Here is a 27,750-nt window from a genome sequence, read left to right as displayed (position 1 = left end):
TTACTGATAGCCATGAAATGTAAACAGGTTCTCCTTGCTTGCAGTCACAAGTTTCCCTGTCTGGGGCAGATTCTCATTAAACTGTGGCCCTATTGTTGCAAGTCCTGTCTTCTCTGTATCCCTCTTTAGAATAAATTGGCTGCTGTCACACACAGATGATTAGATTATGAAAATTAAAAAAGGATAATCCAGAATATGGAGAATTTCTGTGCATCAGCAATTTTAAATGTCCAGCAGGACACATGTGAAATAGAGCCAAGCAGTGTCTGGAAGAAAGGCTTGGTAATTTTTGTGTTTTGAGGCTTTATGGTCATCCATAAAGAGATAGTCTTGATGCTTTCTCCAGTATGAATAGCATTCCAGATGCCCAAGGGCCACCTGTGCAACAGGGTGGGAGATTTTAGATTTTTGAGCTCTGGGTCCTGTTAAAGTTTTTTGTTCTGCTTGCAAAGAGTGACCTCTGCAAACAACTGCTGGATATTTTATCTGTAAAGTTCACCAGTATAATGTTAGCAGTACACATGATATCAAATGATCTATGAGTAAGAAGTGCCTGAAATGTGTTACAGATGCCAACCCATTAAAAACAGAATTTAGGTCCAGAACAGCTTGGTTTGGGTGTAAATATTTCAGAGTCCACAGTGTCTTTGGACTTTATCTGGAAGCCTGCACAAGCATCCTTCCTTGCTGCTTGTTTCACCTCACACTTTGTGGTCCTGGAGCCCAGGGATTGGAACAGCTATCAGGATGTTTGGAGAAGATGGAGGAGAGAGAAAGAGAAACTCCTTAAGATACTCTAAAAGTCAGTTCATGAAGATGAGAAGTAAAATCTGTCATATTGGAAAATGATGTATAGACTAGCAGAAGTCCTACATTTAAGGTAAGAAAAGACAAAACAAATACAGTGACACTAAATTAAACAGGCTTGATGAGAACACTCCTGAAATCAAGTGGAAAGTCATCTATAGGAATTACTTGATGCTTAAACCTTGCCTTGAGTACTGCCTGTCTAATCTTAAACTCATAAGTGACTTGGCATCATTCTTCTATTGCTGATTTTCAGGACTAAATTTGATTGGGGATTGTTGTTCCTAAATTTACAACTACCTGCTTAGCTAGGGAAAAGAAAATGTTTTGTAGCATTTGTAGCAATGAAAGAATCTGCAGAGTCAGTTATCTATAAACTAAATTTATGGAGTAAATATATTAAAAGAAAAAATTCTGCTAATGAAAAAGCATGCAGTATTTTGAAAATAGGGTTACTCAGTGAAGTCTCTGCATTAAAAAACCTAATTAGAAGCAAATATGTGGGTTTTGAGGTGGAAAATGAGACTTTTTTAGACTGCATATTTATCAAGATCATCTAATTGTGCCATTCTTCTTTCATTCTCACCCCTCCATTTGCCTCCACCATGTACACCATCCACTTTTCCCACTTTCAAGGTGTGCTTTGCCATCAGCTTTTGGGGGGAATGTGTGTAATGTAAGCATTAGGGATATCCTTTGGGCTTGTGGCTTTTTAAGTCCTTTTCTTAAGTTCTGCTTTCTAAACTATATTTAAGATGCTCCTTAGAATCTGTCCTGTGACCTGTCTGGTTTTTCAGGCTGGCTTGTTGTGGTAGACCATGCAGCTTGGACAGATAAAATCACAATATTAATCCTTATTTTGCCATAGCAGTGTTGACCATGCTGTTTAGGTAGAGAGCTCTGGTTTTGTACAAAAACTTTGAGGCATTCCAGTGTCCAGTCTTGAATGATTGTTTTTGTAGTGCAGGACCCTAGATACCATATAAAACTCCTTTTCAGGAACTGCTGAATATGAACTTCAAGGGTTTTCCACTTGAGTTGGATCTATGTACTTTTTCTGACCAAAATCACACATTTTAAAACATGTGATGACTGCTCTCCCCTATCTGTGTGCCAAAATTGGTTAATGAAGTAGAGTTTAGCTGGGAATTTGAAACATGCTTAAGCTATGTAATGAGAAACAAGTATGTAATTAATTTTATGCTTGAAATTTTTTAAAATTCATTTGAACAAAAGGAATGGCTACTTTCTTCTTTTGCACATATATCTTTGTGGCAAATGTATGGTTTTTGTGAACCATGCAACTTGCCATTTTCATTATGCTCTGCTGCTTCTAGGTGAGTTTCCTTTGGTGTGAGCATGGTCAAGAAGTTCACATGAGTGTAAGACAAAGCTTGTCAAACATATATTGAGTGAATGCTTGACTAATGTTTTTATGATGGAAAAGTTCTGGGTCCTTTTTAATGAAACAATAAGAAAAATCTATGGGAACAATTAGCCTTTTTATGTCTGACTTTGAAGATATTACATGACTTGTTTCTTCATTTCAGCCTGTCCCTCTGGAATTACAAAGGCACTGGCATCTATTTTCTCAGTGCTGTTGAGAGCTGTGTACTAATCTTCACAGTGATAGTTTGGTGTTTTCTTTGTGTTGCTAACTGTGAAGTTTCAAGGATGTAAAAAAATGAAACAGTTTAATGCTCCAAAATCATAATGGGATATGATTGATATTGATTTATTGATTCATATATATCTAAAAAGTCAACAAAACTTCCTAGGCAAACTGTGTATCTAAGGCTTTTGACTTTAAATAATTTTATTTCACCCAGAATTACCCTGTCTTGCATAACTGAAGACAACACCATTTTAATGTAGTTGTGTTTCCATGCCTGATGAGAAATCATGTAAGTTAAGAAAGTGGTAATTCAGGGCCTGGTGCAGTCTCCACCTAGACATTTGTAGACTGAGTTACGCAATTCACATGCCCTGTTATATAGTTAATTTGATTACAACACCTCATTCAGTGTTTCAGCAGTAGGAACTGTTTGACAGGAATGACCATGCCCAGTTTTATTCAGAGTGTCTTATTTTTCCTTAACTTTTTTTGTGGATAGATTTGTTACCCTCTTTAGGATTCAAAGTAGTTTAAGTTGTTTTCAAATACTGAAATTCTCTGTAGTCAGCTGGTGGTTGTGGAGACAGCAGTGGGCATGGACAGGGTTCTGGTTTGGGGCAGGGCTGCCCTTCAGTGAGGGCAGTTTAGTAGTGGAGGAGTTGAATTGGTTCTTTCAGAATTCAGTTTTATTTTAGTCCTGGTCTATTTTTCATAAGTTTCACTGAATTGAAGTTTGTGTCTGTCACCATGGTAAGAAGTGGAAAGATATGAAAGTGGTGTGGGAAGATAGGAGGTTTTACATTAAATAAAAATAAGTAGTAGTGAAGACAGTGTGACCTAATAAAGGTCACAAACACATGTGAACACCGAGCTCTGTTTTTCCTCCTTTCTACCACTTCTTTTCAACACAAGTGTTTTACTACTATTCCTCTAGTGAGAAGTAAGGTTGCTTTCACATATCATAAGAGGAAGCAAACCTTTTTTTTTCACTTTTTAAGAGTTCCCTCTGCTCTTTTAGGCTTTTAGTCTGCATTGTAGTGTTTTGTCTGTGTCACTCTAGATGTGTTCCAGAGTGCATTGGATGAATTTGTTTAGAGAAGAAGTTATTTTATTTATCTCTTTGGAAGCACAAGAATGGGCAGCAAAATTAAGCTGAATGATCCCACAGACAAATTTTTGTTGCTGCCAGAAGTACCATTTGATCGAATTTTTAGGTGTATTTTCAGCAATAAAATCTGTGACCATTGCCAAGGTGGCTGTGAGTGAGGTAAATGTAAACTTTACTGGAAGTGCTGTTCACAGAGACTGAGGTACTTTTTTTTATGTGTAGGTTCTTTTTGCATAAAAACACTTAGCTGTGTGATTTGTGGAATGTTTGTGTGAGTAATGTTATACCAACATATGGAAATGGGCTGGAACCAGGCTCCACTTGGAGGCATCTGTTGTCACCTGCACTTGCTTCTGAGTTGGTGGGTAGTGGTTTTATATTTTATATTAATATTTTATATCAATGGCAGCTTAAAAATCACAACACAGCACAAAGCCTCAAATAGACAATTGCTTAAGGGAGCATTTAACTGATGGTTTGTCACCCAAAAGTACTCAGGCTCTGAGGTTTTGGTGTTGTAAAGGTCCAAATGTAACCTGGGAAATGAAGTCAGGAAATCTAGCAACTGAATATTTTAGTTGAGGGTGAGATTCTATTTAATTTAAGTTAAAAGCTGTCAAACCACTTGCATAGATAAATAGATGATGTCTCAAAGGAAGATTTCTGTGTTTAACTCTTGCTATAATGAATGCTCAGCTCCTGTGATTTGCAGCAGAGTGAGCCATGCTATAAAGTATCAGGCATCCAGACAGCATAATCTGAAATAATGCTGAAAATGCCAACAGCTGGTTTACACAAGGAAGTCAGTGTGTAGAAAATAATAACTGTTTATGGTAGCATTGCATCACTTGAGCTTCAGAACTTCTTTAGGTAAGGAATGTTTAGGTACTGATTAAGTTGAAGACTATATGCCCTGAAATGGCAACAGTTAGAAGCATGTAACTTTACAAAAGCATCACGTATTTAGTGGTGTAATATTAAAAGACAAGAGTTTTAGTAGTGGTGCAGTTTGCCTTATCACTATAGCTGAGTGAGTGATTTGTGTATCACTGAGCAGATTCTCTGTGTACTACAACATTTTTCAAGGGGTGGAAAGCTGAGAGTTTTGTTTCTGATTCTTCTTTGTGTGGCTTGTTGTGGTTTTGGTGGTTTTTTGATGACAAATCCTGAGCAAATCACTATTTCTGACTTAACTTTCTTTTTTCAAAACATTTAATGTTATTTAGCTGGTTTGTGAGCACAACGTGGTTCTCTGATTTTCTTTTTCCCATCTTCCACTCCTGCAGATTTCTGCAGGAAGAGCTTCTGAGATTCTCTCTGCCTGAATGGGATAGGCCTGGGCCAAAGCTGTGCCAGCCTTTTGAGATTATTTTAAAATGTGTGTGCAGCAGCTGTGCTGTTATATACCCATTCTAACAGCACTGCTTGTCAAACAGTTCAGATGAATTAGAAAGGCAAAACTAAAAACGTGTTTCAAAACTTAGAATTAATGTAAACACTTTTGGGAATGCTTTGGGAGATTCTAAGATGAACTCTAGGAATGTTTGTGATAAAAGCATTCTTTGCCATTGCTGCATCCTTATGACTGTAAAAAGCATGGTGCTAATGTGCTGCTGAACTGTCTATAAAGAAACAGACCTGTCCTAATTTTATATGATTTATCTTTTCTTAATGAAGAGATAAATCATATAAACTGCATTCACTGGTGAAGTAAGAGCTAAAGCTTTCATTAAAGGATTTTCAGTTAGTTGAAGTTGGTATAGAATTACCTGGCCATTTATTTTAGTTGGAATGCTGATTCATCAAAATTGACCTTTTTGGTGGAACATTTGTTTTGACAGCTTTCCATAAGGGTGGCATCCTGGGTCACATGGTTGGGGCCTGGAGTTCCTGCTCTCTTCCAGTCATTCCACATGGGTAGCTGGTAAGGTGGATGAGGATTTTCAGGTGTGGCAGCATCGTGATCCTCCTCTTCTTAGGTGTTTCTATCCACACTGATATTTCAGTTTTAAATGCTATTGTCACATGCTGTTCCACTGCAGTGACAACTAAGCAATGCTTAGATGACAGTGAAATTCCTACTTTTGAAAAAACACACTGCCCTTTCCACATCCCCAGTGCTCATTCCTTTGTCAGCTCTTCCTCATTCTGGCTCTGTGGTTTGTCCTACACTGCATGTTGCCTGGATGGAAGAGTGTATCAAGGCTTGTCAGGCTCACCAGAATTGTTATGCCTGTCTTGTAGACCCTAGAAGGCAAGAGGGTGATAAAACTACAGGTTTGAGATCTTTTTTCATGAGATAGAAACAGAGCAGCTGAAGAGAGATGGAGCCTCTGCCCCTTGGCAGAAGTTTTAGCTTCCTGTGCTTGTTGACCTGGGTACATCCATTGTATAATCTGGTTGACATACAGGAATGGTATTTATCTGTTTGCTGTTCTCCTAGGCAGTCTTTCTTTTAATAGGTACTAAGCTGTCATATCAGTTTTCTAATTTTTGCTCACTAGTGGTTTTTCTCTAAGGTTATTAGAGACTTGAAGACACTTTAGTTACATGGTATCCCTATTTAAAGGTCTGATTTTCTTGCTGACTTATCGAAGTCCACACTATGAAATGCAGAAACATCTAACTTTGTTACTTGTCAAAAGCAATGTCATTAAATTGCTACAGCAGCCTTCCAATTCACTTTGTGGTTTGTTCATCTTTTGCCTCAGCACTAAGCAGCTTATTTTGTGAAAGTTGTATTGTCTTTAAATATAGGAGCAGATGCAAAAGAGAAAATATACACAGTTATTAACAGACCCTTTTTATCATTTGGTAGATGTTCTTGCTCCATCAGCTTCTAGCACAGGATGCATTCATGCTTCTACAGGTGGGATTGGGAGAGAAGCAGCATCTCTTTACTGCCAAAATAAATAGCTTGTGAGCCTCATGTACTGCTCCATCCTTGTCAGAACAGCTGTCAACTGAGTGTTTGAGCTGCTTAGTGGTGTGGTTATTGGACACTGCTGTGGGGGAGTGGCAGAGTTAGTGACAGGCTATTCTGCAAACTAATACCTCTTTTCTCTGATGACTTTGTCTTAAATATGCCCAGCTCAAAAACAGTCTGGGCACAGGTTAGTGCTTCCCATGGAGGGCTGAACAAAGAGCAGCAAGCCATTCCCAAGAGAGTACTGCAAGAGCTAATGTGGCTCTGTCCAAGAAGTTTCATCAAGAACTCTGCTGCCTGTCTAGCTTTCCACATATTTCATGCCTGGGCATCTAGAGCCTCTTGCTACCTCTGCCAATGCGATTAAAAGCCAAAAGTTGTTAGTTGGTGATAAATGGCAATTTTCACTTCTGACCTTGGGTCACATGGAAGAGTGCAAAAGAAAAGGTTTGTGGTATTGTTCATCAGCTCCTCTGAGGTTACAGATTTATGCACCTGAGGTTTGTGCAGCTGAGAAAAGCAGTATTCTATTCTCAGCTTTTCACATTGAGTGTATGAGATTGGGTTGTGTTAAACTAACACTGAGCACATGCATACAAAAACCTGGCGGATCTAGGAGCTGACAGTAGCCTAAAAACAGGAATAAAAGCACCATTAGTAGCTAACATATGATGCATGTGTGAATACTGCAAGTATCTGTGTCACTCCCAATTTGACCTTTGCAAATTGTTGCTCAATTTTGGTCAAGCTGGGCCCCAGCTGCATGTTTGTGACAGGGGAAGCCACTGGGAGATGAAGTGGCCTCCAAGTGCTGCACCTGCTGGACATGCTTCATTTAGTGCCTTTGTTTCCATTAAACTTCAAGGAATCTAGCTTGATGTGCCACTTTCTAGATGATTTTTTTTTGTTTGTTCAATTGTTCACAGATAAAGTTCCTATGGGCTTTTTCTGTTTATTTTCTGTTTGTTCCCATTAGTCAATATGAGTCAACATCCAGTTCATTGCAGGGGATGCACAACAGAAAAAGCAACGCATAGATCTCTGCTACTATGTTTTCTTGTAACAGTCTCTTTGTGTGAACTTTATTTAAATGATCTAGGAAAAGTTTGCTTGGGTTTTGTGTTGAAAAAAACCCCTACTCTGCTCTGGGGCCCAGCAATGGCACCAGAGCCACGGGCAGGAACTGATCCCAGGAGGTCCTACCTGGACATGAGGCAGAACTTCTGTCCTGGGCAGTGCCTGAGCACTGAACAGATTGTCCAGAGAGGGTGTGGAGTCTCCTCATCCCCTTTTTAATAGGAGTCCTCATGGTTGTTATATGCACTGATGTCTGAATTTGCTTTGGAAAATCTTCTTTCAAGCATTGCAGCCCAGTGTAGAGGAGCATTGAGGAGCTCTGAGAAGATTTTTATGCTGAAAATCTTAAGGGGATAATAAAGTCATCAGTATGTACAACCCTGTAATTTTATGTATTACTTGGAATTTCAGCTTCTTAGCTTCCCTGAGTACAGAGCATGGAATTGAATACTATCCTAGAGAAGGGCTTGTTTACAGAATTAATTCTTGCTGCACTGGAAAAGCCCTTTCCCAGGCAAGTAGTTATATCAGCTCACTCAGCTGATCCTGTAGAATTGAGTCAATTAGACTTGAGGTGGAAGAAGTACCTTGATACCCCTACCACTTTCTTCAAATTTCTGAGTTATGACTTAGAGACTGTCATTGTTACTGGTGTGGGAAGGGAGTTGATTAGGAGAAGCTTTTAGGAGATATCTACTGCTGTCAGTAAGTCAATTTTCTTTCCTCATGTTGTGACAAAGCTGCAGTGCCTGTTTTTTTGCATTTTTAATTTGCAATGTTAAGCTAAATATTAATTTGATTCTCCTACCAAGTAACAGAGTTTCTTTGTGGTCTAGCCATCCCTTTTATACAATTGGTGTGATTCTATCAAGCTCTTAGTGGCTGGTGCTGAGGGAAGGTCCCTGCTGGACCATCTAGGACCACTCTTGCACCTCCTGAGCTGGGAGCAAATCTCCTTCCAGCTGCAGCCCCACACTGACCCAGGCAGTCCAGGTTTCCCATAGCACACTGTCACGTACATCAATCCTTAAAATAATTTTATCTTGGTGCAATAGCTAAATAACGGCTGGAGCTTTCCTTTGTTCAGGGCCTCTGAGGCCCTGAACAAAGGAAACCCTGGCCTTTTTTACCCTCTCAGTCTAAGCAGGAAAGTCTGGGGGCTGTCACTGCTGTCTCTGAGTGTCTGGTCACCTCCTTGTGTCGCAGATCCCTGTGCCATTTGTTATCTAAAGGGTTGGTCCTCTGTTTCCTCACTGCTAATCCTGCAAAACCAGCCTATCCTGGAAGCTCACAGCAATCCATGGAACAGAAGAACAAGGTCACAAAGAGTTAAAGCTCTTTTGACTAAATTAACGATCTATATTTCTTAAACACTTGGAGGCAATGTTTACTGTTGCTACCACTTGTGTATGTTATTAGAAATACTGTTTGAATTGCTTCATATAATTAATTTTCTAAACATATTTTTATCCTCAGTGGTGATTCTAAACTCTGGGTTGTTTGTTGATTTGTTTGGGTTTTTGGGGTTTTTTGTTCAGTTGCAGAACTGGAGATCCATTTTACTACAATTCAGTTCAGAGCAGAGTAGTTAAAGAGTTATTGTCAAAGCAGATTAAAGCCTTTGGTAAAATTGGATAACAACCGTGAAGGGATTACTGTTCATGACTTATAACAAAGGAAAGTATTATCTGAAGCAGACCATGGAATGGACAGACTAAAAGGGGACCTGATATGAAAGGAGTAAATTAAATGTAGAGCAAAAGACAATTTTTTTGGAAGTGTATGCAGTCAGTTGTCAGAAATTGCTGCACTTGAGATTTGATTTGATCACTGGTGGACATAAACTCAGTTCCTGAGGAGAACATCCATACATATGTACATCATGTGGGATTTTGTTTGTGCTTTTCTACAAGCACTGGCTGAGCATGTTACATGAAAGATGTAAGCTTAAAGGAAAACCCAGAACAGAAATATATTTACCATAGTTTGCTTTCAGACATATACAGCAAAAACTGTAAGTTATACAGTAAATTACAGCTTGGTTGCAAATCTGAAGGCTGTGACTGTAAGAGTTTTGGAATACAAGAGCTTTGTCCTCCTCAATAAAACAGTACTAATGCTGTCCTGATTCCAAGAGAGTGAATCATGGTTGCTTGCATTGATGGCAAATAGATGCTGTGTTCAGTCAGCTTGAGAAACAACTAATTTATAGTGGAGAGGACCAGTGTTACACCAAGTGCTAAAACATCTGCTTTTGGGTGTAACAGGGATATAGTGGGAAAGCAATAATAAATAAAGTGTGGTTTGAAGGATGAGAAATTTGACAATTTGCATCCTTCCAGTCACCCCACTAATGCAATTCTGTAGTGGAAAAAGGAGTGCACCCCACGTTTGTGTGTGAGTGGTCAGGAAGGAGTTGTGTGGCAGCTGACACCAGCACCTCTCCTCTTGCATTCCTCTTGCAGTTGTGCTGTAGAGAACAGTTGATCTTGCCTGGCATAGAGATTACAGGGCAGAATGTGACACAAGTTCACATATTGGGAAATACAATTTCTCTAAATTAAATTACTAATCATTAAGTTGGCATTTCTTCTGCTTGGCCCTCACTTGCTGTTGAAGTGCAGTTGTTCTGGGGGCTGTATCAAGATGTTTTTAACACAAGATCATCAGTAATGATGCCTCAGGTTTTAGCTTTTATATTTTTCACGTTCTGGGCTGCTTTAGTGTGTAGTTCTGAGCTTCATATTAAGGGATAGTAACTCTCTTCACAGAGCAGGGAGACAGAACAATTCCTTCTCTAGCTGGGGACCAAGGACAACCAATCCAAATGTTGGGCCCAAGAGCACAAACAACAGCAGAACGAAGAGAAAAACAATAAAGGATGGGACTTCATAACCTAAAGCTATAATTGGACAATTAACTCCAATATGTTAATGGACCAGAACTTATCAAAGTGAGAGACCCTGTGACCAGTCATCCATGACTGGAAACATACTTGGGGTTTTTCCCTTAGTGTAAATAATATTTGGTGGCCATTTTTTGTGGGCCTTGTGAATGAGGCTTGTACTAGGGCAAGGATTTGGAATTTTTTCCCACTTTTGATGTCTCTCTGTGCTGGAAGCAATTTGTATGCAAGTGGGTCTTACTTGAAGAGCTGTGAGTGACCTGCAAAAGAAACCTGTAGGGAGAAAAAGCTAATGACCTGGGTTTAAAGCTGTGTTAATTGATTTTTAACTTCAGAATTCCAGGTGTGTAATAGTTGCTGTAGAATGCATAGCCGCTTTTTTCCATAACAACTGAATCCAAGTACTTAATATTTAGCTGTTTGCAGTAGGAATGGAAAAGTAGAAGCATTCTTACGTCCTTTATAGCAAAATCTAACCTAGAAAAAAAAGCTTGAGTGAAGTCTCAGACATCTCAGTTATTTTATAATAATGTTATTTTATTATTATTTTTATAATAAGGTTATTTTACAATAATGTTTTCAGTATGGAAATGAAGTGGTGTTTGTTCCATCTGTGTATGAAGCCTTTGGCCAGTATTCAGACCACATTTCATGGACCTTTCTAAATGCTCTGGGCAAACATAGTTTCTTAATAAAAGCCAAGTCTGCCTAGGTTTGTATGTCCAGAATTAGGTCTCTAACCAAATTTTGTGTAATGTAACCTGTCTCATTATGCATTAATTACAATGCATCCCTTTATTTCTGTTTTTCTTACCTGCTGTAGAGAAATCTCTCCTCTTCCTCCCACCCCTTTTTTGGTGGTTTGTTTTGTAATGAATATCATGTAGCTTTTGGTTAAAAACAAGGCCATATCTCATGTAATTTTGTGGTGTGAAAAGATTAATTGGTGTGTGCCACTTTCTTACAAGAGAATAAGTGATTTAGTGATTCTGGTGGAAGATCAAAGTGGCATCAGGTTGGTTTCCATATCAACAAACTGATAAATCACAAGGACAGGAGCTGCACTGAAAATGTACAGAACCCCTAGATGACGTGAGTTAATTGAATTTTAAAAAAAGCCTAAGGAATGATGTAAGTGTAAGTAAGCCTGATTTACATAGCAGACAATAGGATGAAAACTATGAAAAAAGAATTAGCAGGGTGCTGAAATGTGATATGGAGGGTAGGATTCAGCATGGCTTGGCAGAACATTAAAGTTCTGTAGGGCTTCTTGGAGGAGTCAGGAATCAAGAACATAAAAATCATCCAGTTGGTAGCTGTGCACTGATAGAGGGGCTGAATAACAAGGGGATATTCGACTGATTAAAGTCTTGGAATGATAGAAAAGAAATCTCACAGAGGAAAAGTTGCAAAAAGATCTCATGATCCTGAACATGTTCCCCAATTTCAGTTGATTGTAGACAGGTCTGATAGTTTTTTTGACCTTGTTTTGACCATTTTTCTCTTGTTCCTGGCTGTGCCATCCTGCCCATCCATGTTTTAGCACTGGTACCCTCTGATGTTAAGGTGAACTGCAGCTGGATTGATGGGACTGAGAGTAAAAATCCATTAAATCAGTGAGCAAAATTGAATGGTCATGGTTAAAAACTGTTCTCACTGTAAGATGACTCTGCATTGAGGATTGCTGGGATGGTTACAGCAGAATGTTCTGTTTGCTGGGTGTAGGGGATGTGTCTGTGGAGCAGTTGGAATGGAAGAGTTGATCACTCCAAGCCCTGCACAGCAGTGGGGTATGCCTAGACTGGTGTTTCTGAGAAACAGCCCAGAATGCCAAATAGCAGATTTTTATCTCTTGCCCTCATTCAATGAGCAACACAACTGGCATAAATGACTGTGCTCTCTGGCCATGGAGAAGTTCAGGGGCTTCAATTCTAGAAGTTCTAGGGCTTCAATTTAAGATACAAGTATAGGGAAAAATCTTTCTGCCCTTCCTGCATTCAGGATGTATAGGGAGGTATGGGGAACAATACTCCCATTTTTATTGAAGAATAAGAAACAAGTTTGGTTTTGACTGAGCTGAAAAAGCAAGAAGTGAAAAATTATTGTAGCAGCTGACTTTTCTAGTTTCAACCCAAAGCTCTTTGAAATTACAGAATTCTAAATCCTCATTTACCAACTAAAAATGTGAAATGCAAATGTTTATATTTTTACTACAAGTCCCTGTGGGATCTCAGGATCTGTGTCCTGAGATGCCGGGCCACCGAGACCACCCTTGGGGGGCCCGGGAGTCCTGGAATGTTGCCAGAAGTGTCTGGTGGCAGGACTTTGACCCTACACGGGAGACGACACCTGTATGAAGATAAGAGGACTTCACCGGGGTGAATGGCGAAAAGATTAGCTAATTAGAGGGTGAGACACAGGGTTTAGGATTTATGTACAGGGGGGTTTAGAGAGGTAAGATGGAGGAATTGGGATGTGTCCTGTCCTTCTTCTTCTTCTTCTTCTCCTCCATCTTCTTTGGTGATGGTGGCACCTTTGGATTGGTTATTACTGAAAGTGCACCGAGTAATAAGAATAAATGGTATTGGGGAAAAATTATAAATATTGTACACGTAACAATGGGTATAAAGATAGGTGCCTGCCCAGAGGGCGGCACAGTGTACTCATGGCTGACTGCTGAGCAGATCTCTGTCGGGCTGAAAAAACATCTTTTAGATAAACAATTAATAAACATAAAAACCAAAAGAAGAACTGAAGCCTCTTCTCGTCCTTCGATACGCGGGCTGTCCCAAGGCCACTCCGGGCCTTTCCAGGCCCTTCAAACAGCCGAAAACCCGACAAGTCCCTATAAAGAAATAGATTTTTTTCATTGTATGAAGAAGGTTTCCCCCAGTTGTAGTTTTAACGTAGCTAAATATTCTTTTGTCCTAGCTTTTACAATTTTGTTCAGTTCACAGTTGCATAGAGATCTGCACCTTTTGGTAGGTTCTTAAAGAACTATTTGGAAGGTGTTTTGTGTATGTGGGCTCCTCCTGGGCAGTGCTGGAGTCTCTGTGAGACTCCTCAGCCCTGCAGTTCCCCAGCACATGTTCCTGGCTCAGCTTCTCTTCTGGCCTCTTGAGAGACTCTGTCACAGTTGTTGCTTTGTGGTATTTTTGTTTGTTTGCTTGTTTTTTTTTTTGAAAGTCTGCCAGCTGGTTTTCTTTCCTCTGTTTTCCTGTCATATTTGAAGAACCAAGGTAGGTTGGAAGGCAAGGAATTTTCTTCTCTTATTTTGTCCCATCTCCTCTTACATTAATAATGCTCTGTTTTTCTGTTGGCTTACCTGCTGTGTGAACTTGCCAGGGTCTGGTGAATAATATCCTGTGCAAGGGGCTGGCTGGAATCTTCCAAAGCACATTTGGATCTTGCTTCTGTCTTGAGGTCAGCAATAGTCTAGGGATGGTGTTAATTGGTAGCAGAGAGAGGAAATTGTATCCCTCTCAATTTTTTTGGCATAAACTGGGAAAATTGTTGTTTCAAATACTGTTTTTCAAATGCTGCTTAGTTTTTACAAGCTTTATTTCCTGCTTGCTCTAGGAGAAATCAAGAAATGGCTTTTGTTTCCTAACTGTGAAAGGCATGTCATTAGACCTTTTGTGTCAGGAGATAGCAAAGGTTAATTTACAAGTTCAAGGAGCAGGAGACCTTTCCACCTGCTCAAACAATTAAAATTCTGCCTTTGTGAGCATTCAGCAAAAAAATAGCTGCTTTTTGTTTTTTAATGAATATCTTTCTCTTTTTCCTGGGGATCTGTGGCCAAAAGGACAATCATATGCATGAGACTCTGCAGTGCATCAGTGTATCTTTGGTTTGACAGCTAAGTCAAACCTTACTTCCTACAGAGCCTCAGAAATGACTGGGTGAAAATGAAAAACAATCTCTCATCTGTTTTTTAGATTGCCCAGCATTTTCTTTAAATTGAAATACCTAAAAACAGAGGCCATGGTAACTAGCTTGAACACTGCGTTTTTTCTTTTTGGTTATGAAATGAGAGTATCATGTAGGTTTATTCTTCTATGTTGACTTCTTATGAAAGGCTTTCAGTGGCTTTTCTAAAGCATTATTTTCAAGGCTTATGAATGCCATCTACAAAATCTCATTCTAGTTTTATCCTTCATTCCTGATATTGAACTAGAGACAAAGCATCACCTTTTGATCTCTTCATCACAGCTTTTCTTCATTCCAAAAGTGGAATGTTTGCATTTATCCCTTATTTTAGAAATGGATTCCAAGAAAAGGGAAGGTCTGGTGATGATTTTATTTCTCCTGCTAGATAAGGTCTGAGTAGGGGAGTAAAACCAGCTCCAAAGTGGAAATCCTCACATTGCCATTCTGGTTACAGATGGCTTTTGCTGATGTCCTAGGATAAATGCAGACATTTGCATTAAAGTGCTGTCACCAGAACAGCATCTTCATCTTGAGGGAACCAGTATAGAGTATACTGGGCAAAATATTTGTATGCCTTCCAAAATAGAAGTCCCAGTAGAGCTTTTCCTGGTGTGTATAGTAAACTTACACATGGAATTTTACACATGGGTTTCTCCCACTTGTCAGTTGAGTCTTTTAGCATCCCTGACAGGTGAGCTGCAGAGGCTGCAGGAATTTATCCTCAATGACCCCTGTTCCTGCACAGGTTCCTGCTGTGTGAGCAGTGATGCCATATTGAGGTGTCACTGTGTTCCAGGCACTGCACAGAGACTCTGTCCAGGTTTGATGGTCTGGGCTGTGGAATTCAGCACCTGTGGGGTTGTGCTCATCCTCCACCCTCCCCAAGGTGCAGGGGATGGAGAGTCAGGGTGGGGACAGTGGCAGAGGCACAGCTGGGCCCACTGGTGCTTGCTTGTCAAGCATTTTCCGCACATCTAGCTCATTTAGTCATTTACTAGACACACTGATGCTTTGCAGAACAGTGAAATAAAAGAAGCCTTGGTTTTCAGTTTAAGAAATCTTGATTTGATTTTGTCCAGTGTACATAGCAATGCTCAAGGCAGGTGGTTCAGAGCCAGCCATGCCTGCCTGAAATAGGAAACTTTGTTGGAAACCCTTTGGCTTCTGAACCCAAAACAAGGATAAAAAGTAAAAGATTCAGTGTGTTAGGCTATTAACAGTTCTCTGCTTAATTCACATCTATTCCTCACACAACTGCTCTTAGTATGTACAAGAGTGGTGTAGAGGCAACCAAAAGGCTGCAGATAGGGTAATTTGCACAGAAAATTATGTTGACTGCACTGAATATTAACATAAGATATTATTGTAAAGCAGCTCTGAAAATTACATTCAACTAATCTAGTCAATCAACTAATATACTTATTTAGAGAGACAAGCTATTGTAAAAGAGCACAGTTCTCAGCTAGCTAAAAACATATTTTCTCTCATGTTTATCTTGATTGTATCCCCAAAGGATATTTCTTCCTCTCTTTTATGAAGAATTATTTCCATATTTAATTTATATGTACATTTTTTGCTTTTCCTGGAGGACCAAAAATATTTTCTGACTTTTGCAGTCGGTTGAGAAACTTGTTATTAAAACCTTCCTGTCATACTTATTTGAAAATCCATTTTCTGTGTTGTTCATTGCTGCTGTGTGCTTCTGGATTGCAGTTTTCCTCCCTTTGTGAACTTGCCTCTGAAAGAGTCTCAGTTCAGCTACCTGGAGGGTCACTTGATTCAAATGTCTTTTTGTAAACTCCTGAACGTTTCTGCTCAAATCAAGAGCTATTTTAATAACCAAACATACCTATTGTGCATAGTTTTCCTGAACTGTGTGTAACTATGTATTTATTGGTTACAGGAGTGCCAGTCCTGCTGGAGCTGGAGCTGATGAGCTCCACAGGGGCTGCTGCAAGCTCTGAAGTTTGGCAGCTCCCCGTAGGGCTCACAAGTTCTTAGGGCCCTGAACCAAGCATAATTGCAGAGTTGGGGCCTTCACTGTGAAGGACCTCACCAAATAATTAGCTGCCCTAATTAAGCAGCTGAGGAACACTCAGGAAAATGAATGTTTGTGGATCAGAAAGTTGCAAAGCTGATGGGCGCTGGCAATAAATTTGTCTCCTCCTCTGCTTACTGTCAGAAATCACTGCTAAATTACAGCATCTAATCTTGGCATTGGTGGTCTGTGAGCTTCCTCCTCTGTATGGGGGATATTCTGCCATCAGAGTGCCTAGACTTTATAGGCTTTTTGGAAAAAATCTCTGTTACTTATTAGATTTGTTCATCAAGCAGAATGAACTGTGACATGCTGTTTCATCCTTTTGTTAGGTTGGGGTTTTGTTTTCCTATGGCAAAACCTTCTATTTGAGGCAAATCAAAACTGTGAAGTTACAACTATACAGTGCAAAGTGGCCTTTTAGAAGGAAGTTTTATTGCCTGGATTTACCTTATGCACCAGAATGCAAAACCCAAAAATTGCTAGATTTAAAGAGGCAGAGAAAACAGTTTGTAGGGCAAACCTATCAAAACTCTATTTGTTCATACTTTTTAATGATGGGATAAACTTTAATATAAACCAACATTTTCAGCCACAGTCAAAAAAATCACCAACTAATATTTTTTACTGAAGTGTAAGAACCTTCCTCTCTTCTATAAGTGTATATCAAGTTCTTGATGTTCCTTAACTTTTTGGAGGGCATCATGACTCTGTAATACTGAAAGTTACAAGCACATGTGAAAAGAAATACACTTTGTTGTTGTTGTTTTTCTTCTGCTTTTAGATTTTATAACAGCTCACAGTTACCAACAGAGTCCATTTCCAGACTCTGCTGGTAAAATTAAAATCTAGATTCCTGGATTTTAATTGTATTGCAAGGTATAATTAGATAATTTAGCACAAGACATGTACTACTTTGCTCTATCCTATGGGCTCGGGTGGTGGCTTTTTTTTTTTTTTTAAATTGAAATAACTAAATGTGTTTGAAGAGGATGGGGAAGAGGGAGGATGGCCCTTACCTTGTCTGCATGGCTGTCATCAGCTGGAGCATGGCTGGTTCCAGAGATTTTTTTAATGGAGACATTAAAACCCACAGGGTTTCAAGCAGGGTGGAGGAAAACAAACCTGATAGTGAAAAAACCCAAACATTTGAAGAAAATGCGCAAGAGGTCACTGGAGCTGATTGGAAATATTACTGAATCTCAAAGTCAGTTCTGTATGTGTGTCTTCCTCTTGACAAATGCAATAGGGCTGGTTTTGTGATGTCTGGGAAGCCTTAAGTTTCTTACCAAACTACCTTTACCTGTTTTTGCTTCAGTAATTGCAGAGGTGAGAGCGAGACAGGGAAGAATATGAGGCTGTACAGCAATTAATGAGCTGTTTCAGCCCCAAAAAATCAGTCCAGCAGGCTGGCCAGAGCCTTGGAACCCATTAACTTTGATTTGGAAGTCTAAGACTTGACAGCTGGGGCAAAGCATGGTTGTCTTAAAGAAGTTAAAAGTAAAGCTCTTTTTTTCTCTTTTCTTTCTCATATGCTCTCTGGTGAAATGCTGCCTGGCTTTCTTGAACATTTCTTTTTTCAAGTGTGATTTCTTATTGCATAGCTTGACCAGATGCCTTGCTACTGTGCTACCCATCTGAAAATTATTTGGGGTTTGTCCTTCGTTCTTCTTCCTGATGAAAACCCAATTTATCTGAGGCACTTGTTTATACCTACAGAAATCTCACACATTCTCTTCAGATATTTTTGTGCTCTGTGTTAGGATAAACGTGTTGCTCCATGAAGAATTACTCACTTGGGATCAAATAGGACAGTATTTGTGTTAATCAGCTGCATTTCTATAGTCCACAGATTTTACTGCACATTAAAACAAGCATGCTGTAGACATGAATTAAGGGGGAAGATATAACATGGAATTTCCTGACTTTTTAAAATAAGAAGAATAGGAATAAAAATAAAAATAAGAATAAGAAAATCTTTGCCAAGAATAACTTCATCTGCAAGTGTTTCTTAAATGTGTTGCACATTCGTTTTTCTTTAGAGGATGGGTGGCTAGGCCTCCTCACATGTGGCTACCATACACTGACCTGTTGTGCTTGTGTGATGATCTGAGTTTGATTAAAGGCTTCAGGTCTTTCCTAATCTGGATTGTTTTGACTGAGCCAGGCTTTGGAGCACAGATAGGAGCAGGTAATGCTGGCAGATGTTATGAGGTTATGAGAAGCAATTTAGGACAGTAGTCTGTTCCAGCTGCAACAACAAAACAGAGCAAGCACCATGGACACACTTTGGCTGATCTGTTTATATTCTATGTGACTTCAGTTTACTTATGCATTCTGTCAACAACCCACAAAAGTAAATCCGTTTTCTACCACCTGCAGAAAAAGGACAAATATTCTTACCCCCTGCTAGTCTACAGCCAAAACAAAGTGATTTCCCTTGCTTTGCCACTATCTTAAATGCAACTGAATAGCTTCCCTCTCCCCACTACTTGTTAAATAATGTTTAAAAATTGATGCATGTAAGATGTTTTAAAACTTGCTTGTCCAGTCTTAAAAGATTTTACAGAGTGTTTTTCTCAGTTACTGGATGCAAGCTGTGCTTTTAAACATGTTGACTTAGCTGCTTGTCTCGGAATTTCTCTGGAAATAAAAGGACATGAACTGATCTTCCATCAAAACCACTTCACTGCATCACATGCAGCTATGTCTGCTATAAGTCTGCACACCTTCTTCTGTGCCCCCCTAAATTCTGACACATATTAGAGGAGCTGCTGTACTTTTATGACAATTTGTAATATCTGCCTTTGCTGTTTATGATGAATTTTGAGATGGTTGTCGAGATCTGTTGGCTATCTCCAACTTTCTCAGTTGACCCAAGGAAAGAAAGAAACATGGAAAAAGAACCTGATATAGTACTGTGGGTTTGTCTTAAGTTGTTTTTCTTCAGCTTTTTGTAAAGTACCTTTGCTTTGTTTCCCAGGGTATGTGCCCTTTACTCAGTAGAGCAGAGCTCCACAGACATTGTCTCTGCAGAACAGTGTGCCTTTACTGAAAGTGTAGATTTATACATGATTGCTTTCTTTTTTTGTCTTTTTCCAAATAACTGCAGGTTCATGTACTGGACAGACTGGGGAGAAGCACCAAAGATAGAACGAGCGGGGATGGATGGTTCCAGCCGCTCCATCATCGTTAACACGGACATTTATTGGCCAAACGGACTGACACTGGATTATGAGGAACAGAAACTCTACTGGGCAGATGCTAAACTGAATTTCATCCACAAATCAAATCTAGATGGAAGTCATAGGTAAGAAGTCTTTGGTTTATGGGTGTAATGTGGGGATTTTCTTAGAAGATGCTGCCCAAGCAATATTGTAATCTCTGTTGCAGCGAATTGTCAGGTTAGCACTCATAAAATTTTAAGCAAACCAGTGCTGTCAAAAACTTTTATCCTTCACCGTCCTCACTTTTCCAGCATTGTGAAGTGGAATGTGTCCTTCTCTTCAGGGTATCCTGTAACTCTCCCAAAGATTTTTCTCAGAACCAGTTCCATTAAAAAAATCCTCACATCTGGCTCTTAATAGTGTAAGACTATATAGCAAAATTGTCTATTTTCAGTAGGTGTTCTGTGCAAGGTTGCTGTGCCATTCAGAAAGGCAGAAGATAATATGAGAAAATGGATCATCATAAATTAATATTTCAGTTTCATTAATCCTAGGTGCTGGGAAATTAGTGGAAAACAGTCCTTAAAGGAGAGCTATGCTAAAATGACTTTTTTTGGAACAGATTTATAGCAATCAAGTGATTCTTTTTGATCCAATCATGACTACTTCTTAATTAAGGGTATAACTGGTACTTTGTGGATATGTGTTCATCTCTAATTTGGGTGATGACTCTCTCCATTAGATGAATTTGATGATTACTGCCTGCACACACAAATCACAGCTTGTGCCCAAGGTGTCATATGGAGAGATGATTTTTGTGGGGTTATTCTTTGCAAATTTTTGTGATGTTTCAGCTAGTTTAGATGGGCATGAAATATCCTTTCTTATGTTCTCTGTTCTGGCCTCCTAGGGACTTGCCCACCTTTCACCACAATTGTTAATTTGACATAAAGAAATTAATTCTATTGATAAGATCATTCTTTTGTGTGGACTGACAAGTAGGACCACAGGCAACATGTATGAAACATGCCCACTGTCTTCTTGTGATATTTATTTTGAACTCCACAAGGCCTTTGTAATGCTGGTTTGAAAGGTTACATCACTTTTCTCTTAAGTTCTGCCTTTTAAGTGATCACAAGTTCATGCAGTAAGGTTCATGGAAAGTACCTGGAGTTGGATGCAGTTTTAAATTTGTGTCTTTGGATAGAAGTATCATGACTAGCTTGGTTAATACAAAACATATATTGTGGATATCTGTTTTGAAGTAGGCCTTCATTTGCTGTTTGTTTCACAAGAAAGAAAACTTAGTACCAAAAAGGACAGAAATATTTCCAAGAGATTCTTTCAAATAAGAAGACTGTCACATAAGTTTTCAAGTAATGGAGAGCAAAGGATGGAAATTATCATATACAGTAGAAATTTGAGTATTTTTAATTTTATCTAGTGTCTCCAGCATTTCTTGTTCCAGAGCTACTTCAGTATTTCCTGCTGGCAGTTCTGCTTTTTCAATCTTGTTTTGCTACTGACTTCTTTGCAGTTTCTCTGTTGCTGGTGATCTGTTGCAGAGTGGTGTAAATATACTTGAGTTTGGTGTTCTCTTTTTATTTTCATGGTGTTCATTCCCTGGTCTGCCCTAGGTTAACCTGGGGGATGAGGCTGAGGAGGTGCTGAATTTTCTTGGTGCAAGGGGCTGACCAGCCTTGTCTGTGCATACACAGCTGTGTCCAGCAGCTGCCCCATGGCACGGAATTGGAATCACCTAAGTCCCAGCAGTTATCTCATTCCACACTAAATTCTCTGGAATTACTTAAGCCTCTAATAAACACCTGTATAGACAAGTAATTTAGATTTTTGGATCTACTAATTCTTTCTTACACAGCCATAAAACCCAAAGCAGTCCAATGCTTTAGGTTAAGTTTCTTTTTCATACAAATTCATACATTTCAGTACCAGGAATATGTCGTGGCAGTATGCTAATATATTACTATTTGAGGGGCAGAAAGGGAAGTCATTCCTAGAAAGGAAAGCACATTTGACTTCCCTTAAGCACTCAGAGGCACAAACCAATACTAACAGCACCTGTTTTTCCCTAGGCATGGGAGAAAGTTCTGAAGATTCAAAAAGCAGTCAACATCTGTATCTAGGCATTTTGGTTTCATTTTTTATTCTTTGCAGTTACATCATAAGGGGGGAGAAAAAGAACTGCAGAAGTTAAGCTGTTCTGCAGTGGGGTTTTATGTTTTGGTTTTTTTCTGCTGTGACCTCTTAGCCTCTGCCTGTATTAAGAAAAAAGATCTTCTGTCCAAAGTGTTGGGGGTTTTTTTGTGTAGATGCTGTCTTTTGGCTATCCAACAAATTTGGCTTTTTCAATGAGATATTTTACAGCTGTAATTCGTATTTTATCTCTTAATTATTTTGTTCATCTTTTTCACTGACTGATTCACCAATACTAGGAAAGAAAACAGTTTCTAATTCTGCAGGTGAAGCAAAAGCCTTTTAGATTTTACTTTTCTGTGGAAAAAATCACCCCACCAAACCACCCAAAATCCACAAAGCCTTTAATCTTTTTTCCTAGCCATCTCCAAGCCCTCAAAAAAAAAAAAAAAAAAAAAAAAAAAAAGGCAAACAACAAATAACCCCACCTACAGTTATCCACCTACTCTTAAGAGGGCTATTAGTTAGGGGTTTTTCCTTAAGATTTAAGTGTGGAGGAGAACAGGATCATTATCAAGCCTAATCTAATTTAAACCAGACTCAGTTCTGGTGATTTTTTTTTTCCTTGATATTTAGACCATTTTTCTAAATTGCTGCTTTATATTTATACTTAGTTGGTTTGAGGTTTTTTGTTTCTAAATTTCTCTTGATCAGAATAGATAAGGCATCAGAAAAAGTAGTAACACCTTCACAAGGATAAAAGAATCTAATGTCCTGTCTGGGAAAATATATGCTTCTGGAAGTTGGCCCTATTGAAATGAAAAAGGCAAATGGGTTATTGAAAGACATATCTTCATAAAAATTGGGTCATCTGGATAGTTTTGGTAACTTAGAAAAGGAAGCAGATGTGTAAAGAGGTGATCTGTCAAGTTTTTTACTGTTGCATGACGAGAGGTGGGAAAGAGTGTAGCAGGTAAGCAATTGTAAAACCTTCATGTAAAGTACGATGCATAAGTTTTAATTGCTTTGGGAGAAAAATTGGGTAGGAAGTAACATCCTTCTATAAAAAAAATTCGAACAGTTTAGAGAGAACTGACTTTGTGGTTTGGAAAATCAAAAAATGCAGTGTAAATAGGAAAATATTTTAATTGATCTCACTGACAGTATTAAAGTATTGAAGTTCAGACCTCAGAGATCTAAAATTTGGAAGGAGTTTTCTCCAGAAATTAGTGATATATTTCTAAATCTGTAGGAAATCCAAAACTTCTTTTGTTCTTTTATTCTTATATTCTGAACATTAGCTCTCTACACCTGACACTACATAAGAATTAAAACTTTTAAGATTTAGATCTCCAAAAAATACTTTGATCTGAATTATGGAATATTATATGGAGTTGGGAGGGAACCACAAGGATCATTGAGTCCAACTCCTGGCCCTGCAGGGGCACCCCGGCAGTCCCTGCACAGACACCCCAACAATCCCTGCACAGACACCCCACCAATCCCCCCCTGTGCATCCCTGAGAGCGGTGTCCAAACGCTCCCGCAGCTCTGGCAGCCTTGGGGCCGTGACCATTCCCTGAGGAGCCTGGGCAGTGCCCGACACCCTCTGGGGGAAGAACCTTCCCCTGATCTCCAGCCTGAGCCTGCCCTGACCCAGCTCCAGCCATTCCCTGGCTCCTGTCCCTGGTCCCAGAGAGCCGAGCTCAGGGCCTGCCCCTCCTGTTCCCCTCAGCACAAGCTGTGACTGCCATGGCTGCCCTCAGCCTCCTCCAGCTGAACAGACCAAGTGCCCTCAGCTGCTCCTCACACGGCTTCCCCTCAAGGCCCTTCACCATCCTCATGTTCTCCTTTGGACACTCTCTAATAGTTTAATGTCTCTCTGACATTGTGGCACCCAAAACTTCACACAATATTCGAGCTGAGGCTGCTCCAGAGCAGAGCAGGACAATCCCTCTGTGGCCCAGCTGTGCCTGATGTCCCCAGGACAGGGATGTCCCTCCCTGCTCCAGGACACTGCAGCCTCATGTTCACCTGGCCATTGACCAGGAGCCCCTCCAGGTCCCTTTCCCTGGCACTGCTTCCCAGCCTCACTCCAGTGTGTCCAGGGCTGCCCCATCCCAGGTTCATGATGGACATGAATCCTTTACTTGTTGTTTGCAGGGGTCTGGAAAGTGAAAGAATACAATAGGCTGGTGGGAGGATTCTATAGAGAGAGAAACAAATTATAAGCCTTGATTATTGGGGTTTGGTGGAGCTTTTGTCACATCTTCCAGTAGTCACAGTGAGCCACTAAAGCAGTGTGTGTGACAGCTCTGGCAGTGGTGCTCAGTTAAATATGTGGTAGAGTCATAAATTCGTGAGAAAACCTCTCTAGCAAATTTTACAGGGATGATTATGGTTCATTACCTGCTAGCCCTGGGATTTACTAGCCCTAGCTGCTCCAGTGTTGGGCTCATTAGAATAAAGACGAAGAGCAAAGAACTTGATGACTAATGCCCTTGATTTGCCAGTGAGAGAAAGGAATGAACAGTTTTTCATGTCAGAATGCAATAATTACAGAACTAAATTGATGCATATAAGAGGTGGTTTAGTTTTTTGTGCAGCTCTTGCCCTGCTCTTATCAGAAGGAGCAGTTGCTTTTTGTGGGACTAATTAAACAAAACTGAAATGCAGACAGCTCTCCTGTGAGTAGAGTCCCCAAGATAGGTTGGCCTGCTAAAGCAGTTCTTGAATTAATTTCCCCTTCCTTTACCCTGCAGCAGCAGTTCTAATTAATAAGTTAACACGTTACTGGCTGAAGGGAAATGCACTTACAAGGTCCCCCAGGAAGTGTTTGTGCTAATGAGATGGTTTTTGAGGCCACTGTAAGAAAACATACTTTCAGCAACTGTCAGAAAGCTGGGAAGCTCTTGCAAGAGGTGAATGTCTTAAGTTTGCACTTGAGCATTGATTTTTTTCTAGTTGCTCTTTTCAAGCATCAGCTCATGTCTGTCTGCCAGATGATTAGTTGCAGATGTGTTGAAACACTGAAAATATTGTATCCTTGCATTTAGAAGAGGATCTTCTTCCTTATTTGCCTATAATGTGTACAGTACATGACATTATGTACAAGGTATAAAATCTCATGTTCTGTTTATATATTCTGTATATTTCTGGGTGATGAAATTGCTTAACACCTTCAAGCAATGAAGAACCAGTCAGTGGTGAGAAGCCTCTTTCAATACCTCACCAACACAGACCAGTGCAGAAGCCAAATAATGCCCTAATTAAAACTGCTAGAGAATCCTGCATAAACAGAATTAATTAGATTATTTGGACATAAAGCTAGGTTGAATTTCTTGGTTCTTCCCCAAGGTACTTCTGGAAACAAAAATGCTGAAAATTGGAGCTTCGAAACATCTGTTTGCCTGAAAAATGACCCACAGAATCACCTCATTTGTCAACTATAATTTGATTTCTGATTGACTTTTTCAGACTTTCATTGCAGATGGGATTTGAAATGTCATACTTGAAATAACCTTTCTGTTATATATTCTTTCTGGAAACACATGGCAATTGTGGCTTAAAGAAGTGGCAAAAGGCAAAAACACTTCAGTCTGAAAGGAGAGCATTATATCCCACAAATCATGTTTCTTGCTTACTTTTTAATTAAAAGTATGCTTGTCTTCTGATAGGAATATTTGGACAAGCATTCATGGTAAAAAAACATAAAAATGCATTACTTTTCTGAGTTTGCATTGCAAGTGTTTTTGTCAGGTTGGCAGGAGAGGAGTTTTGTGAGTTGAGGGAACCAGAGCTCCCTGCCCTCCCTGTGGTATCCCTCATGTGGTATTTTATGGGTGCATCCTAATCTTTCATCCTGCTTCATCTGATTCATGCTCTGAGTGCTTTGGCCACTTGCTAACATTTCCACTTGTCACTTTCCGAGCTCCTTTTGTAATTCCCACTTTAACTTGTTTATTGTTTGTTTCCTTTATCTTCTCCAAGTGTTTCACAGGACTCTACAGAATAAAAATAGAACAAAGGTGAATATATTTAAATCAAATCTATATTTTCTCCAGGCAGTAGAAAACTCTACCTTAGCAAATATTTATTGTAATGGCATCTCTGATTACTGTGATGATAAATAGTTGTATTTGGGAAATCATGATATTCAACACAGAGTGAATTTAATTTCTCTGGAAACTGCATCTTTTATCTCTCTGTTTCTCTCCTCACCTTCCTTCTCTGCTGTCCCTTTACACATTTCCTTCCCAGCCAACTCAACAGAGATGTTGGCCTTTTAAATGTCAATCACCATACAGATTTTTAAAGAAAATTTATGTGATTATATGCCTGGTGCAGAGAAGATTATTAAAGTTTGTGTGTGCTTGGTTCCATCTAATATAGATCCAATTTGCATCTTGCTGAGGCCCTGGAGATGTCTCCTGAATGAATACCATTACTCCTTATCCCCAGCTCCCACTTTCCCATTGTCTCAGGCGTCTCTTTTAAACAAGACTAATGACACAAGTGCAGCAGTCTGAAGGATCCAAGGAGCTTGATGAAGGATAAGAGGGTGGAGAGCCTTTTGCTGTCCTGTCACTTCTTGCAGTGAAGCCTGGCAAGGAGCTGTCAGTCCCCATCAGCCCAGCTGCACCTGCAGGGCTGTACCTGGAACCCATCAGGGCCAGGAATGGGGAGACCTCTCTGCTCCCCAACCCTGTGTGGGTGCTTGTGAACCACCCTGGAGGTGGGAGGCACCTTCTCCTGTTGGGAAAGATGAAAATTTGACCAGAAAGTCTCACAGATATGTATGCTTAGCAGAAATATTTTTGAATGTAGAATCTGAAGAAGGAATAGAGATGGAAGCAAGTTTTGATATAGAAGAAAATAATTGCTGAACCAGTCTTACTGGATAACCTAGGAAGCAAAGGGTTTGTTAGTTAGAAGGGAGTTTTTATGACATAGAGCAAAGAATAAACCCACCAGAAGCAAGATATTTTTACCAAGCAGAAAGATAGCACAGGTGAACAAGTTAGCAGTGTTGCAAGTAGAAAAAAGGTCTCAGAATTTTCCACTGCAAGAAAACTGAATAACAGCTTCTAGCTTAAACTGTAATGTACTAACTTTTAGTGATTGGAGAACAGTAACATGAATATGGTAATTATAGTAGTTATGATAGGCTATAGGTAAAAGTTAAGGTATAGATTTGTTCTACTGTATTAAGATGCTCAGCAAAGTATATAATGCGATGTATCCAAAACCAAAGGGTCTCCAGGCCTGCCTGCAGCTGGAGCTGACAGCTGTGGGCACAGCTCTGTCACTCATGACCCTGGACTGCTGTAACCTCTTGGTTACAATAAACTGCATTTTGGAGAGCCCCCTGGAGTCTCACATCCCTCATTTCAGCTCTTACATGCCCCCATCAGCACTGTGCAGCAGCTAAGTGCTACAGGTGACACTGGCCACCTTCATCCACCTGGATGTGTTTAATAAATAATTGGTCTAGGCAGAAGTCAGAGCCCCTCATCTTGCTCACCAAAAGCAGAGAGAGCTCTACAGTTCCTAGTGCAGGTTGTGCTGAAGCACAGCTGCTCACAGCAGCCATCAGAAGGTCATTTCTTGCTCCTCTTCTTCCTTTTCCTGTTTTTTAATAGCTGGGCTCTGCAGCCCATTTCTCCTGCTCCTCATTAGGGTGTGGAGACTCACTGAGCTCAACTGAAGCCCTGGGAAAAGCCCTTCTGGTTTTGCTGGTTGGAAGTGAGCTATCACCTTGTACTAGCTTGCTGGAAACAAAGATTACAGAGTACATGTTCCTGGTAATGTGATCTTAATGAGATGCAAGAAATACACACTTGTGTTTGGACCCAAAGCCATCTTCCTGCATTGCAACCTTATATCTGCTGAGAAAACTAATACAAGTTGAGCAGTAATTGCTTCAAGGCTGTGACTGACAGCACAGTCAAATGAAGGGGTTCTGAATCTCTCCAGATAAGGGCTGGCTTGAATAAGGGTCACAGTTCACCTGATACATTGTCA

General features: G+C 39.8%; 1 protein-coding gene across 3 annotated transcripts in view; it reads left to right on the top strand.

Annotated features, from left to right (window-relative positions):
* LRP6 (LDL receptor related protein 6) overlaps nucleotides 1-27,750 on the top strand; it is a 114,897-nt gene that overhangs the window by 25,327 nt on the left and 61,820 nt on the right. For all 3 annotated transcript variants that reach the window (XM_074538991.1, XM_074538990.1, XM_074538992.1), the window contains one exon: nucleotides 19,519-19,716. In XM_074538991.1, coding sequence (XP_074395092.1) covers nucleotides 19,519-19,716 — 198 coding nt within the window. The remainder of the gene's footprint in view (nucleotides 1-19,518; nucleotides 19,717-27,750) is intronic.

The sequence above is a fragment of the Zonotrichia albicollis genome, chromosome 4, assembly GCF_047830755.1.
Source record: "Zonotrichia albicollis isolate bZonAlb1 chromosome 4, bZonAlb1.hap1, whole genome shotgun sequence".
In the NCBI taxonomy this organism is placed as follows: domain Eukaryota; kingdom Metazoa; phylum Chordata; class Aves; order Passeriformes; family Passerellidae; genus Zonotrichia; species Zonotrichia albicollis.
Note: the sequence above shows the minus strand (reverse complement) of the source record. Positions and strands in the feature narration are given on the sequence as shown.